We start from the raw sequence: 15,581 nt of genomic DNA, 5'->3' as shown, positions 1-15,581 counted from the left end.
TAAAATATTTTTCAATGGATACACAGGTGAAAGTGTTCCTCTGACTGGAATAGGTGATTCTTTGGTTTATTGGGGTAACTAATCCATCATATAGGGAATGAAGCTGTGATATGTGTAACTGTGTTTTTACTCTTAGAAAACATAAAGAGAGATTTATAAGAGCTACTAATAAAATGTTTGTTGCAAAAATGATCCAGCAGAAGACACATTGGTTGTGACAAAGTTCAAATCATCTCCACACTCTCCTAATTTAGGGGAGATTCTATTTTACGTATTCTATTTTTCTGTGTATTGACATGTGGTTTCATAAGCATCTATCCTTTGCCTGGGGTGGAAATATTCCTGCTTAGATCGCTACACAAAAGATCAGAAATAGCAACATCAAGATATTTTATATTTTTTAATAACAGAATTATCAGAATATTAAAAAATAAAATTTAGAAATCCCCTTTAATTAACATGTAGCTAATGCAATCAGAAGTGACTGATGCTTTAGTTTATATAAAGGGTATTTGTATTTTTCAAACCAAGACTCTATAGAAAACAAAATCCTCACAACATAATCTGTAGGGTCCTTCAAAAGGATCTCTTTTCATATAAATTGCATCTATACAGGTTTGGTTCTCAGTGACACAGCTGTATCATTCTAATAATTATTGCTTACATCAGTATGTATCTGAATTTCAAAATTCTTGCTGTTACATTTACTGAGCTGGGTTTCTTTCTTATACTTGTTAGTCTTGTTTACAACCATGTTAATATTTCACTAGGGCTTAAAATTCAACATGATTTACAATGTGCAAATCTCAGTCTTGACTGCCCCAATGGCAATGTTACAACCTCTGTTGCTTCAGTTTGCGTGCACATCACCAGCATCCTGTAGGCAGGTACAAGAAAAAAACCTGTTGAGCTGTGCCTTTTCCTGCCACTTTCACACCCTCTGGCCTGATGTGGACTGTGCCTGCTGCGAGCCAGGCAGCAACTGAAAAGCATCAGGGTATCACATTACGTTAGATCCTTCCAGCTTCGAGTAATTAACTCAGTCCATTTTATAGAACTGGGATGATTTTGAAGAAATTTCAATGGAATATATAGGCAATTCCCTGGCAATCAGTAAGTGCTGGCTTCCCTTTATTTACTACAAGTTGGGGTTTTTTTATATATATGCTTCTGATCTTTCACAAAACTCTGTACAAATGTATTGGACTCCTTGGTTTTAAGATTTCAGGGAGACTGCTTTATAGAGCTAAATCCTGTGGGCAATTTAACACTGTCAATTTCCATTAACTTCAGAATTCCTGGACTATTTATTGTGATTTGATTAGTAATTTGGTGGTAATGTTCAGGCTTTCTCTGATATGTTTTAAACTTTCCACTAACAGGATGTAGATTTCTTTATATCTAAGAGTTTTTCCATAAAGAAAATCTATGCTATCCTACAGATCATTACAGATACTTTCTGTTTCAATAAGTGTTTTTCTATTACTCTCTCAGAGTCCAAACATATTCCTGTTATTAAATGCATTGTACACAAATACATATAAAATAAACATAGCATATAGACATATTTGGACAGGTCAAATATAGTATATGGACATACAGTTAAGTGCAGCTTTACTTTAATAACTGCTATAAATGTCCCCCAGAGCAACAGCACATTCTGCGCCCTCAGTAAAAAGAGCTTGAGCTTAAATTCTTGTATGAGCCAGCAGTATTGTTTCCTTCTTAACCGCTGAAGTTACTCAACCAGTTTGACCAGGATCTAGTATCCTCCTGAGTAAAGATTTAACTACTCTATTGAGAGCAGTCCCTTTCCACATCCAGTCCGGCAAGTAAATGTTTACACTTTTTCCTAGGCAAAGCAGTAGCAGTTCATGGATCTGCCCTTCACAAACCTTGAATTAGCTTTCATCTTGCTGGCTTTTGTCATTTTCACCTTGTTTACCCTGGCTTCTATCTACAGTGACTCCCATGACAACAAAGAAGGTAATAATTTAAAATAAATGTAGTACTTTACAGGTTTTACTAACTAATATTCTAATTATAGGTTTTGTGATTTATCTTGCTGGTAGACTTACAGTACCTGACACTGGTTTAGGAATAGCATACGAAGGGCAGAGAGTAATCAGTTAAGGCATCAATAAAAGTCACAAGCATAGAAATTGAGATAAGGTATGGGAACAAGACCTTTTACAGCTGGATCTGCTCACTCAGATGGAGCTGTGCCACACAACCGAGATCAGCACTGTAAGTAACCTCTGAGTAGCAAAAGGAGGTAGGGAGAAAGTGATTGAAATAAACTCCTGAGGTACACAGCAATACAGGCTGTTGGTTTCTGCCATATCTGACAGTAAAGAACCCTGCATTAACTTGACTTCTGTATTAAAAAAATATTTATTTTATGGACATGTCACTGAGCAACCCCAATGGAATGCTCTTAACATTTGTGTCATATTGTAAAACTTTGGGCTGTAATAATTTGTGAAAAAATAGCTATCAGTATTAAAGATGAGGAAGTGTTGCAGTGCTTGCTTCTTGCATGTCAATTAGCTTTCTTTCTTGCTCTTCTGCTCCCTTGCACTTTACATCATTTCTACGCAGAAGGGGAAACTGTTCAAAAACAGTGCACATTTCTGCAGATAAAGTGTGGTTGCCATGAGAACTGACCTCACTGAGACAGCGTGGACACAAGCAGTTTTCCCTGGGAGAAGTCCGTTGCATTGACACGGCAAGAACAAGCTGAGCAACTCCTCAGCTCCAAGGAGGATGGGGGAATCATGTGCTATAAGGAATGCAGTCCTCATGGCAACTAACAAATTTTGCATAGGCATGAACTTGAAAATGAGACATTGTTTCGCTGGTCTCTAACTGACACGCGTGTTTTATGAGATTAAAAAGGGGAGTTAATGAAATCATATTGATTTTAAACTTATGCCTTCCATTGCGCAAAGACAAGGTTAGGTATCCTTCCTTGCCCTCAGCTTCCACAGTAACTTACAACAGAGGTATAGTCTGAGTAGCTTTGACAGCATCTCCTTAGCGTCAAAACTGCATGAGAACTTCTCACTGTCCTGTTTTTATCACCACAGCCACACTTTCAGTCTGCAAAGAGAAAGCTAAGTCTCATGCTGAGGACTATATGAGAGTAGACTCTTGATGTAAGAGCTCATTGGCACCAAATCCATCAAAAACCTTGGTGTGCCCTCATCAGGCCTGGTTCTTATGTTCCCAGTATTCAAAGCACCTTGTATGCAATGATCTTGGACAGAACTGCTGTGAGAACAAATCCCACTTACTGTGCTAGTGAAACAACCCCTGAATTTAGCAATGTCCTTCTGCAATAACAGAGTCTCAACCATGTTCATATCTTCTCCCACAATGTTTTTTAAAATCTTTAGAGTAAAACCTGGAAAGCGGGGAATCTGTATGAAAGCCTGCTGCCTAAGATACAGTGGCAACAGGGGAATAAAAAACATATACTCGCTTTGTGCTAACATTGATGGCTGTCTTGTTAGAAACATGTCTTAATACAAAGCTAACTGAAACAGATATTTCGGTGAGATGTTCTTCATAGCTCTTTCAGCATGCTCATACAGCCCTAGGTCAGTACATTCTACTCATAGCTGAAAGGAATTTCCTTTGATTTCCATCATACATGTTATCTGAACAGAAAAGGAGGGCTACAGAAGAATTCTAATTTATAATCCAGTTATTTCAGTTCAGTTATTTAAGTAGAGATAGTTGTACAATTGTGGGAGGATGTCTGTGCTTGTTTTATTTTCTCTTGTGGCCAGTAAGCTTGCATGTCTTTGCTTTTTCCACAACACAGAACACAGCGTGTATCCTTCAGTTATTTGTTTAGATTAGGAAAAATGAGAAACAGAAATATTATGCTGTATTTCTCAAGCTTCTAAAGCAATTTTTGAAGGAAATTGTCCCAATCTCACATCGTATTACAGTATTTTATCATGGCATTGTATAGCAGAACATATAGTGCAAAGCAGCAGTTCCTGTGCCAGCTGAAAAGCCAATGCTCAGTGTACCACTTCAGTGGAACAGAGTTTTCCTCCCTCAGCAAAATGAGGGCATGTTCTATAAGATTATTCTATCTTTGGGAAAATGCAATAATCCATGGAAATGTAAACACAATGTCTTCCTTCAAAAGTCTGTTTCTACCTGACAAAAGAAAAAAAAGAGATCCAAGAGTATTAATTCAGTAATTGAGGCAACTGAGATACCTAAGGGAGGGCACAGAACAAGTAGAAGGACACTACAGAAAAATACAGAAGTGCTTCACTAGATTAGTCATAAGGAAATTTAATTCAGAAAACAAAATTTAAAATAAGGCATGCATCATTATGCTATGCATAATAGTAGCTACTGGAAGCAGTACAGAAGTCTACAGAAAACCTAGATGTAAGATCAAGAATATACTCATTGCATGTGTTACAAAACCTTTTTTTGTTGGCATTACATATTGTTCTTTACAGCTAGAGGCCTACAGGCCAGCATCTGGCACAAACTGAGATACAAGACACAGATTATAAAAGCTGACAAGAATGGAAACTGGGAATCTGTAGTCATGTGTCATTCTGAAGGAGGCAGCAGCATTTATTTCCTGCTACCCTTTTAGAAGAGGCTAAACCCACTATCACAACGAATATGGAACACAATTTTCATGCTCCAGCGCCATTGTTGCTCTTATATAAGGAATAATGGTCAGGAAGCAGTCTTGATTCTTTCTTGGGTGTAGCAGGTAATCCTTGACTTTAATTTCTTGCACTGTTTGATCTGTATCCTTCTCAGGAACCAAACCACAGCTTCTTGAAGAAAAGTGCAATGTGCTTTACAGAGTTTTGTTCTAAGAAATATAAAAGATGACAGATTTATAGTAAAAAGGTAAAAGGAAGCAAGACATTAATGGCTTGTGATGCATTTGCTGCCCAGGAGAGACAGTCATTAGAACAGTTCCAAGTAGAGTTTATGCAATAAATCTCCCACTGGAGGGAGTTGTCTAGTCACCATGAGCCACTAGCTCTGCTACTTGGAGAAGAATGATCCTGCAAAGAACAGAAACATGACTCCCTGGAAGCCTTGCTCTCAACAGTGTCTGTTAGAACTGAAATCTCAAGTCTGAAGATTAAAATGCCTGTCTTGCCACTCATATCTCCATAGTGTGACAAGCTATTCCAAACACAGGTGCATGCAAGGGACTTCTATTTACTTAGCATAGTTTTGCCTCAGGGAAATTTGATTTCATATGCACTAATTGAATTTCAGCCGAAGAAATTTACTGTTTTGCACTACTTACACAGCATAATCCAAATGGTGGGACAGTAAGGAAGATACCAGCAAGAAATTCTTTTTTCCCCAGAAAATTTATTTCTCTCTATATTTTTTTTTACAAAAAAAAACCAACAAAAAACAACTATACATATAGTGGAAATAAAGGAAGGATTGGCTGTACTAAACCACTATTTAAAAAATTTACTTATATTAAAACTACTTAAATTCTTTGAGATGCCTTCTTTCATACAGGCAGCCTGTTGCCTTCTCCCTTTTCACTGGTGCAAAGCCCTTAACTCTGCCACTAACACAGAAATTGGAAGGATTTTGTCTATATTCATGAAGAGTAAGTTGTGGGATTCACATAATGAAAATGGTATTTCAAAAAGCTCTAGCTACCATAAGGTAAACAGCAGCCTTCTGTGAAAGTAGAGTTGGCAAACTGACTGTGTTAAACACTGTATTTGAGTTTTTCAATGACTTCTTCCAGTGTGAGGACTTGGGATATCCTGAACTCAGTGCCTCACTACCTATACAGAAGAGAAAGTGTCTGGGTGGTTAGTCAGTAAGAGATGTGAGCTACAAGCACAGCTCTGAATTTCATTGTCTCTCCAGTCTTAGCATTTACTGTCTGCTTGATACATGAAGGACTGAGCCTTTGTGACCATGCAGATTGAAAAGTATGCTTTTTCTACCATAGCCAGCCAAACAGGATTTTGGAGGTATGAGTCAGCTTAAAGCCACTGTATCCTGGCCCGTTTCAAATGAAGATACCCTTTTCAGGAGAGTCCATAAGGCCAGATCATGAAACAGGCTCCAATGGCTGCTGCCAGTTCTCCACTGTGCAGGAGGGGTGTAACATGTATTTTAAGATCAGTATTACACCTAATAGAGATCAACACAAGAATAGGACATTCTCAAAATTTAAGTAACCCAAACATTGAACCATTTGAAGACATTGAAAGTGGGAGACCATATTATAATTATGTTCTAAATTTCATTATTTAAAATGAAGCATTTAAAAATGGTAGAGAAATAAAGTTGCTATTGTGGGAGTATTTTTATATTTTCTGTTCTTCTCTGTACAACATATATTTGCACATATATATATTTCTCTTAAAAGTTATGGAGAAAACTAATAGGCCTACAGCAAGTCTTCCCACACACAAAAACATTACCGGGGTGCTTTCCAGTCACTCCCTGTCCTCCCAACAAATAGGTTTTAAAGTTTAATAACTCCTTTTTGTGGCAAAACTCAGGGAAAATAATTTACCTTTGAAAAGCTCTAGGGGGGAGGATAAAAAAGAAAGAAAAAAAAACAACCCTATGTTTTCAAACTGATGATGTGGGAGTTAGAGTGAACATTAAGACTTTCCCAGGAATCCCTAAGGAATTAGCATATATTATTTTAAGTCCTTACTGCTGTCATAGGATTGCTTTTGAATTGTGGGGTAACACTCATGGATTGGATGACTTTCTTACTAAACTCAGAAGTATACAACCATTTTCCTCTCCCTGTGAGGTAAATGTTGCTGAGATATATATATATCAGAGTAAGTGCCAGCAAGGTTAAGGAGTCCTTCCCAGAGTAAAAAAATAACAGTTTGGGTTGGAAGAAGGCAATAAATAAGATTATTCCACCAGCTCCTGCTCTCCATCTACTAATTCTGTTTTCCCCCTTAGTAATATGACACTCTTGCACCCCATCTCTGTGAGTGGTGTCTAGAAAAGACTTTTTGAGGACTATGTTTTGTGAGTAGGATGGAGGCTTCCCAGTTTTCTGTGTACGGGAGAATTCATATCTAAAAGAATATAGAAAGAAAAGGGCTTACCAATCTCAGGGATCTTTCCTGGCTTTGTGCCCTAGAAAATACTAAAGATATGGCAAAGCTACATGTATCAGCATGCACTCAGACTCATTTTGTCCCTAGAAACACTTGGAATGTGACTGATATTTGAAATTAGTCCATGCTTCTGCTTGGCTCTCATGTTCCTTTCTGTTCTCCTGAGCTCTCATACTACCTCTGTCTCCACAGACTGCAGGCAACTCCCATCAGGCCAGTGCTGAACTGCACCTGTGAAGTAGAGAGGCAAATGTAGAAACATAGACAAGTGACCTTAGATGGGCTTTTGCATGACCTGGCTAGACTCTTGGAAACATACTTCAAATTTACTTTTTTTCTTTAGTTCCCTGTATTCTTCATTATATAGCCTTGAATTCCAGATATATATACTGTTTTTTGGATGACAGAGTGGGAAGAAAGGGTGGAGGTAGATTTCTGTGAAAATGCCATAGATCTGTCCTCTGGTTTATAACAAAGGTAAGTTTTTGGTGCATTGACTAAAAATAAAATCGCCCTTTCTCTAGATAATTTCACTACTAAACAAGAATGATACCTAAGGTTAAGCAGAAAAATTATTTTAAAAACACATTTTAAAATGTCAATAAATCCATATATGTCCTCATTATGATTAAATTACATGCAACTTTCACTAAAATACAGTCTATTAACTTCTAAACTGAAGATGTCTTTACTACCTGTTCCAAAACAAAGGATGTTTCTGACTTCCAGAAACCTTCTCAAAAACGCTTTTCAACCCGAGGGAAGATAACAGAGTTCTAAAAAAAACCCAGACCCAACAATATTAAGAGATTGTTATTGTAATTTCAGTATAAGACAACCTAATGTGTTAGGAGGGGCAGGAGAAAGAGAAAATACTAGCCCTGAGTGAGGCAGAATTAAAAGTAGTGTTGCCGTAGGATTTAGGTGCTGAAAAAATCTCCGGAGCAGTTAATTAGGGGTGAGATAAGAAAGGGTTTTATTTGCCAAGGCTAAGATGTTACCAGACGCGCGCGTACCCCTGTGCCCGAGAGGTTACATTTTATAACATCATCCATCCAATCCCAGATGTATCCACCCTGTGGCCTTTCCTCTGGACCGCCCCGGGGTCCACCCCCTGAAAATGAGTCTGGGGTGCATTTCGGGACCCTCCATTCATCCCATCTTCATCATCATCAGAGCACAAAGGGTACATAGTTATCTAATTCTTGACTTCATTCTGTGGTTTAGGCCCAGATATGCTGTTCTGTCAACTGTCTAGGCCTAACCTTGACAAAAGACTAAACATTTCTATTGGATTCAGGAGTAGGGTTGATATGGGGAGCATAGAATGGGGTAAGAGGGTTAAGGAATGTGTAAACAAGGGTGCTACAGGGAAAAGGGAAAGGAACAAGGGCAAAGAAGAGAGGGTTTCTACTTTCACTGCTTATAAAACTTACAAGTCTTACAAATATTAAAAGAAATAAAAAAACATTAGGGGCTTAAGGCATCAGTAGAAAGGCAAAATTGGGCAAAGTTAAGGCAAAAACATACATGTTTTTCAGTAATCTCTTCATATCAAAAATATCTATAAAAAATTGAAACACTGTGAGGTACTTAGTTACAAAGGTATTAGAAATTAGAATTAGGTAATCCCAAGCACCCTCTTCCATTCTACATTTCTGTAACTCTCTGTTACCTGCTCCCTCTAGAATCAGTCTACATTCCTCTTCCTGCTATGTGTGAACTTACACTCATGTATCTTAAACACAGGGGGCTTGAAAACTTCTTTCACTGTGATGCAAAGTAGCAGCACTTTCCTTGCATGTGGGACAAGTTAAGAACACCCATATGAACAGGTAGGATGGCTCATCTGGAACTTGTTATGCTAACATAAATCAGCCGTGTTTGATACAGGCCTTAGCTTAAATGAGACAAACAAGAGAGAACAATGCTATGTTATCAGGGAGAGAGCAGAGACATCAGTCTAATAACAGCTCAAATACAGGACAGGATAATTAAAGAACAAGTTAGACAAATATTTTAATTTGTTATCCAATTTTAATTGGATAACAGCACTTTTGAGGGATGCAAAACCAAAAGTGCATATTTTAAAGGTAAGAACACAGACATGTAAGGACTTTAGGACCAGTCAGTTATGGAGAAAGTACAGAGCAGTAGAAGGAGATGAGGGAATAACATAAAAAGAAAAGAAAAGAAAGAAAATCAAGCTAGACTTCACAACATCTAAAGGCGTCAGCAGCCTTCTGAGGGAATACAATATTTTTCCTAGCTGTAAATTTATGCAATAGGTCAAATATATGTTGGCCTCATTTTCTTTGATGGTAGATTGTATAGATCAGATATCAAAGTATGTCAAACTTATGCAAAGACTGCAATTTTAAAACCACTAGTGGTGGTCCAAAAGAAAAGAGCTGGAAATGGAGTAACTCCCTAATGATGAATTTCAGGATTTGAATGCTATCAAAGTAGAAACTATATTCTATGTTATACAGCTAATAAAGGTCAAAGATCTGAAAAGATGGACTGGGATGCATATGAAACTGTAAAATGAAGGAAAGTAGTAGAGCTTCCCAAAGGAAAAGTAGAAACCAAAGAATTAAGTTAACACTAGAGACTGAAGAAGTGAGAGTTTTGCATAAAAATGGTTTATACATACATTTAAGCTCCTCTCACTTCCTTCTGTTATTAAAGAAAATTAGAAAGGCCCACAACATACCAAAGTTAAGATATGTGAAAATGAAGCCAGTGAGCTCCTTATCTATAGATAAAATGTAGGGGAAAAGTCAATTTTCAGGCAATAAAAATACAAAAGTAGGATGAGACCAGAGATATAAAAGACCAGAGATGCTGTTTAATAATCTACCAGTTCTCATGTCTAATTAATGCTCTCAGGCACATGGACACTATAGAGAAAACTGCAGACTTAAAGATTAATGAACTTACCGTACCATGGCTAAACCAGTATCAGTTTGATCCCAACCTAGAATAAATAATAAAAAAGTGGAGGCTGCAAAAAAATTAAATAAATAAAGCTTTTTTTACAAAATAGGAAGACTCTTTTAATAAAAGTAACAAGGCACATTGAAACAGGGGTAAGATACTCTGGTTTGATTTTGTTATACATATTTTATTTTTTTAGGTTTATAACTAAAAGTATTAAAACGCTGCTCATATAATAAACTCAAACAAATAGAATAACACAGTCATAGATGATATAGATAGCTATATAGAAGTGCATTTATCAATAACTAAAGTGAACTTTTTAACAAGTTAACAAAAGTGGGAAGTAGGATACTCAGTTTATTTGTGATATTTCTTCCTATTTTACAATACTGGAAATACTTTTAAAGAAACAGAAATGTTGACAAGATTTTCAGAAATCACTATCAGACAATTCTGATATGCATACCCCCTGATGGTGGCATTCTGAAGGAAAAAAATCATTAACAAAATTTGAATATACTTGGCAAAAAAAATTGAAAACATAAATACACTTACAGATATTTAATGCTGGCAAGTTCTAGAAAGTTATCTGTGTGCACTTAATGGTAAAATGGATTTATGAGAATTTTTTTCAAAGCTTTAGGGTCTACAACTCAATAAATTTAAAACCAGTTACATGTGAACTGTTGCAACTGTTTCACATGCTTAGAGTTTATTGATTTTTTTATTTTGGCACAGTATATCAGGGATAAAACTAAAGATGGTTTGAATACAAACTTATGGAATGTTAGACTTTGATTTTATAAACTCAGAAAATGTGTTCAGATTTACAGATCTTTTCTTGATTTCAAAAAATTCCCTACTACCAATCATACTAATGAAATAAATATTTGAAAAAAATGTAATTTTTTTTTTACTTACTTTAAAGAGTAGTACTTAAACCACACTAAAAAACAACCAAATTGTAATCTCTCATGGTAATGAAAGATTATTCCTTCTGCTACAATGATGTGAGGTTTTAGTTATGCTTTGGAATTAGACTTGCTAAAAAATTTCCAAGCTCTGAAATTTTTTCAACTATTTTTAGTGGGGAAAACAGGTAGTTCTATGCACATATGAAATGTATTCACTGCTAAAAAGAGAAATGCTATTTGACATTGGTCTGAAAACATTAATTACTTTAATAATTCCATTAATTCAATTATTTAAATTTCCTTCTTCTTCCAAGCAATCATGACACAACTTTCAGTCACAAGCAGCTTGAAATAAAGGGAGGAACATTCTTTACCTATTCCACATCTTTTCCACTGCCTGTAGAGTTAATATTCTGGTTTTGGTTCACAGTTAATTCTAATAAAAATCCCAAGAACTTGGGAAACACACAGATGGCCACACACTATAAATTATATGGTTGTCTTACGTGGGCGGTATGTAAAACATTGCTTCTTCACTCCCTTATATCAAGCCTGAAATCAGAAGGCACTTGCTGCTGATATACCTTTTGCATTTTCTCTTTTTAATTTATGTAAAAATTTTATTACTTTCAAAAATAAGTCTTCTCAATTAGGAAAACTTTTATGTAACGTAATCTCTCCAAAATCTAAAATGTTTTCATTAATGATGGTTTTATTCTCTCCAGAGGAAAACTATGCACAGGAAGGATACAAGAAAAGGAGCAAATCCAAGAAGAAAAAGAAATGTTCAAGTATGACTGAAGTGGTTTAGAATACTACCCAGGTCCACTGTTGGAAACACTTCTGAAAGAGGCAGTTCTGGAAGCTGGTCACCTGAAGACAGTGAGAAAACGGATGTGAGAAAGGAAGGACCTGATCATCCATCAGACGGAATCCAGACGTGACAATTAGAGTTAATGAACCACGACCCATGAAGCTGCCTCAGCACCTTTTTACAACCCCACTTCATGGCCTTAATAAAAGTACCAGGGCTTATTTTACAGAGCACATCTGCTCTAAATTCTCAAAGGAGAAACTCTGCATTCAGAAGTTATGTTTGGTTTCTTCACCACTTTTCAGTCATATATAAAGAATATTTAACAGCTGTGTATTTACTTTTCTATCTGTTCAGTCAACAGAACATAGGAAGATAATTTTTTTCATATAATAAGACTGCATTGTTATAATAGTCATTTAGTTACATTAACATAATAAGCTCCTGAGGATGACTGAAAAGTACCAGGCAATTTTTTTTGTTTTATTTCTCCAATGTAATGGCATCTATATGCAATATTGCCTTTGATTTCAGATATTTAGAAATAGTGTGCTCTACAAAAATCAGGTTGATTTGCTGCTTTTCAAATATGTCTCACTCAGCCTTGGTACTGGAGTCTTCAATTTCTTCACAGAGCAAGTATGGCTAAGCAATCAATACCTCTTCCTCCCCTAAGTCCGGAAGATCTGCTGAACTTCTAAGCCTGAGGTTGAAACTGGTCTTTCTTGCCTTACAGACAAAGGATTTCTCCAGTTATCCGGTTTTTGGATCCTACCCATTTCCTTAGGTCTCGACTACCAATTCAATACCCACATTGCCTCTTCTGTCCAGAAGCAAAAAGAAGCCAAGGGGAAGGACAAAGTAGCTCATAGATTAATTGTTAGAAGACTCCCTTTGGCATAGTAGGAGATTACTGGAAGAGCTCTGGGATGGACTTTAAGGAATAATATATACAGGGAAGAAGTAATTTTGTTCCTCACTACAGTAACATGAGTGAAAATATGACGAAATTGACCCTGTTGTATCACAAAGCTTCAGATGGCAGTTGTTGAGAAGCCTAATTATGATGTATTGCTTTCAGATTGTCAGTGTTTTTCAGGAAAGAGAATACCTTCTTTTGATATTAACCACTAATTTAAAAATCAATCAATCTGCATATTAATGCACGACTGAATAAATGCTAGAGTCATTTGTCGGAAGGATACTATATTTTGTCATTACATTATTGGTCAGCCAAGTGTGATATGTATACAGTGCTAGCACAAAAATTATTTTCCCAAAACAAATCAATTCCCTATGAAAACTGATATCTAAATTACCATTGCTTTTTGGTAATGGTAGACAATTCCAGGAACACTTGTCCAGTTTGGCCCTTGTCAAAGCCTCCTACAGTAAAATATATAATTCTTCTCTTTTTATAATAAGCAGAAAATATCAACACGTTCAGGAGACATTCTGCTTTGTTTGTAGGAACTCAGTGGGAGCCTGTGCCTCATATAGACTTTGACACTGAGTTCCTGCAGCTTGGTTCAGAAACCTGCAAAGGCAAGATAGTAAGAGCTCGGGAGTGGTGTCTCATGGACAGCTGCATTCCAGTTCCCTATTCTTAGTGAGTTAAAAAGTGATTGGTCACATCCTGCTTCTAGGGAAGAAAAAGACCCTCAGCAGACAGCACCTGTTTAACTCTGAACTGAAAGAAAACCACCATTCAGAAGAGTCCAGTTTGGTCTTGCACATGGAAATGTCTGTGGTGCAGGACTTCATTGGTAGCTGTTGCCTTTCAAGGGAAGTGGCTCACAGAGCTTTGTATTAAAATTTTTTTCTATACTTTAAATACAGATTAAATAATAAACCACTTAATTTTATTCTAGCAAAGTTTTCTCAAATAAAATTAAAAAAAAAGTCTTACATTGTTTTAAATGGCTTGGTAATAAAAATCCCTGAAACTGTTACTCTTAGTGTACATACTATTGATAAGACAAGTTCAGGTTTATTTTCTTTCCTTGTTTGTTTGGTTTTTGGTTTAACCTTCCTAGAGCTCATTAAACGTATTGAAATCACAGTCAAACTAGTGAAAAAATAATATGTGAAGCTTAAAAACTAGCAAAATTTAAAAATTATTGAAATAGTGTTTGCTATAAATACCTTCTGCCTTGCTTAAACACCAAATTATTTTTGCAAATTTGTGTTCAGAGAACATATACACCATAGTGAATAAACCACCCACAGACTGAATGATGTTTTAAATGCCCACTACTTTAATAATTTCCTTCAAGCCAATTCTACTTCAGTAACTAAAGAACATATAACAGAAGAAATAATTGGTTTTAACTTCAAGTGTCATATAAAAACATTTAATGGAAGATCTCTATGTAAACAAAGCTTTCTATGAGAAAATGCTCTACTAGACATTTGTGGTTTCATGAGCTGTTTACAAGTCATTCTATTCTAACACTTTTTATTTAAAAGTAACAGGAAATTGTGTTTCATCATAAACTTTGTTTCTTTGGGTTTTAATTAATTTAATTATTTTTTAAATTATTGTTTTGATTACATTTAATATACAAAGCAGTCATTTTGATTGAAAACTCTGTTCCTCATCCAAAATTCTCGTCCGAAATAACTCATGTTTATAGGGAGACACAGCAAGGAAAAAAAATATTAGGTGTTGACTTAAAGATACGAGAGCACTTAACTCAGAATTGTGCCTTGGAACAGCCAGATCAGGCATGAACATTCAATCCTTCTTGGCAGCTACAGTCCAAGTTTTTGTATACATTCTAACCAAAACTAAAGTGAACTTTCCAGTTTCTCAATTAATAGAAGATATACAGAACCAACCTCCCAGCACAGTACGTATATTGAAAAATGTCATGTGTACTAATTAAATTACAGTATTAAAAAAAAAAAAAAATCTATGTGTACCTTCTTGATCCATATTTTCAGCAACCTATGTCCTACTTTCCTTGCTAAGTGAGTCATATCTTTAAGAAGATTTAAAATCCCACTTTGAAAGGGAAGAGTACAATAGGACTGAGAACCAGGTCATTCTGGTATAGGCAGTAAAATGTTGCCTTACAATGAAAAGAGGTGTACGCGTAAAAAAATACTGTGTTCTTATTACTAAATTACTATTGCAAACAGAAGCTGTCATTAGGCAGAGACGTTTTTCAACTTTGTCTTGAAGGCTCTCTTAAGACAAAAACTAACAATAAATACTAGAAAGAAATTTCTGTCCGCTTGAGGAGATCCTCTGAACAGATCACCATATACTTTCTTAGTTAAGAATTTGATTGCAAAACTGTTTAAGCTGAACTACTGCGAAATAAGAATATCTACAAAGGAGTTGTATTACTTTAAAAATATTCCATAGTAAATCAACTTAGCATTCTTGTACAGGCAAAGACTGAATCTTTCTCAGACATATTGGCAGATACCACTATACAGAGATAAAATCACTTCTTATGTTATTGCCCAGTCACAACAAACCTAATTTTAATGATTTGTAGGTATAAACACTGGAACATTGAAGGTATCATAGAATCCTCACCTAATTACTTACCTAACTGTTAAGAAACAGGAAGCAGCTATGCACACACAGTTAAAGAGGCAGAAGGCCTTTTACTAGGAGCATACAGTTACACACTACTGGACTAAAATTCTGTGCTGCCTTCTGTTATTATGCACAATTCAAAGATATTTTTTTCATTATACTCTATTACATTCTGTAAGAGAGCAACACCTTGACCTACCACCTTGAACAGCTGTACATTTTCCTGC

The 15,581-nt window shown here is 36.0% G+C and overlaps 1 protein-coding gene across 3 annotated transcripts; it reads left to right on the top strand.

The window, feature by feature from the left end:
• The first annotated feature begins 828 nt into the window (after window positions 1-828).
• Window positions 829-14,715, top strand: SMIM31 (small integral membrane protein 31). 3 transcript variants are annotated; one of them, XR_003526478.1, is made up of 3 exons: window positions 829-1,113; window positions 8,880-8,965; window positions 11,713-14,715. XR_003526478.1 is itself a non-coding variant. In XM_027636199.1 (3 exons), the coding sequence occupies exons 2-3, from the start codon at window positions 1,875-1,877 to the stop codon at window positions 11,796-11,798; spliced, it is 198 nt and encodes a 65-aa protein (XP_027492000.1). In that variant the 5' UTR covers window positions 829-1,113; window positions 1,857-1,874; the 3' UTR covers window positions 11,799-14,715. The 3 variants fall into 3 exon arrangements, 1 of the variants encoding a protein (XP_027492000.1); XM_027636199.1 differs by lacking the exon at window positions 8,880-8,965 and adding an exon at window positions 1,857-1,986; XR_003526477.1 differs by lacking the exon at window positions 829-1,113 and adding an exon at window positions 1,873-1,986.
• The last annotated feature ends 866 nt before the right edge of the window (window positions 14,716-15,581 follow it).

This window comes from Corapipo altera, unplaced genomic scaffold (genome assembly GCF_003945725.1).
Source record: "Corapipo altera isolate COAL_440 unplaced genomic scaffold, ASM394572v1 22b, whole genome shotgun sequence".
NCBI lineage: Eukaryota > Metazoa > Chordata > Aves > Passeriformes > Pipridae > Corapipo > Corapipo altera.
Note: the sequence above shows the minus strand (reverse complement) of the source record. Positions and strands in the feature narration are given on the sequence as shown.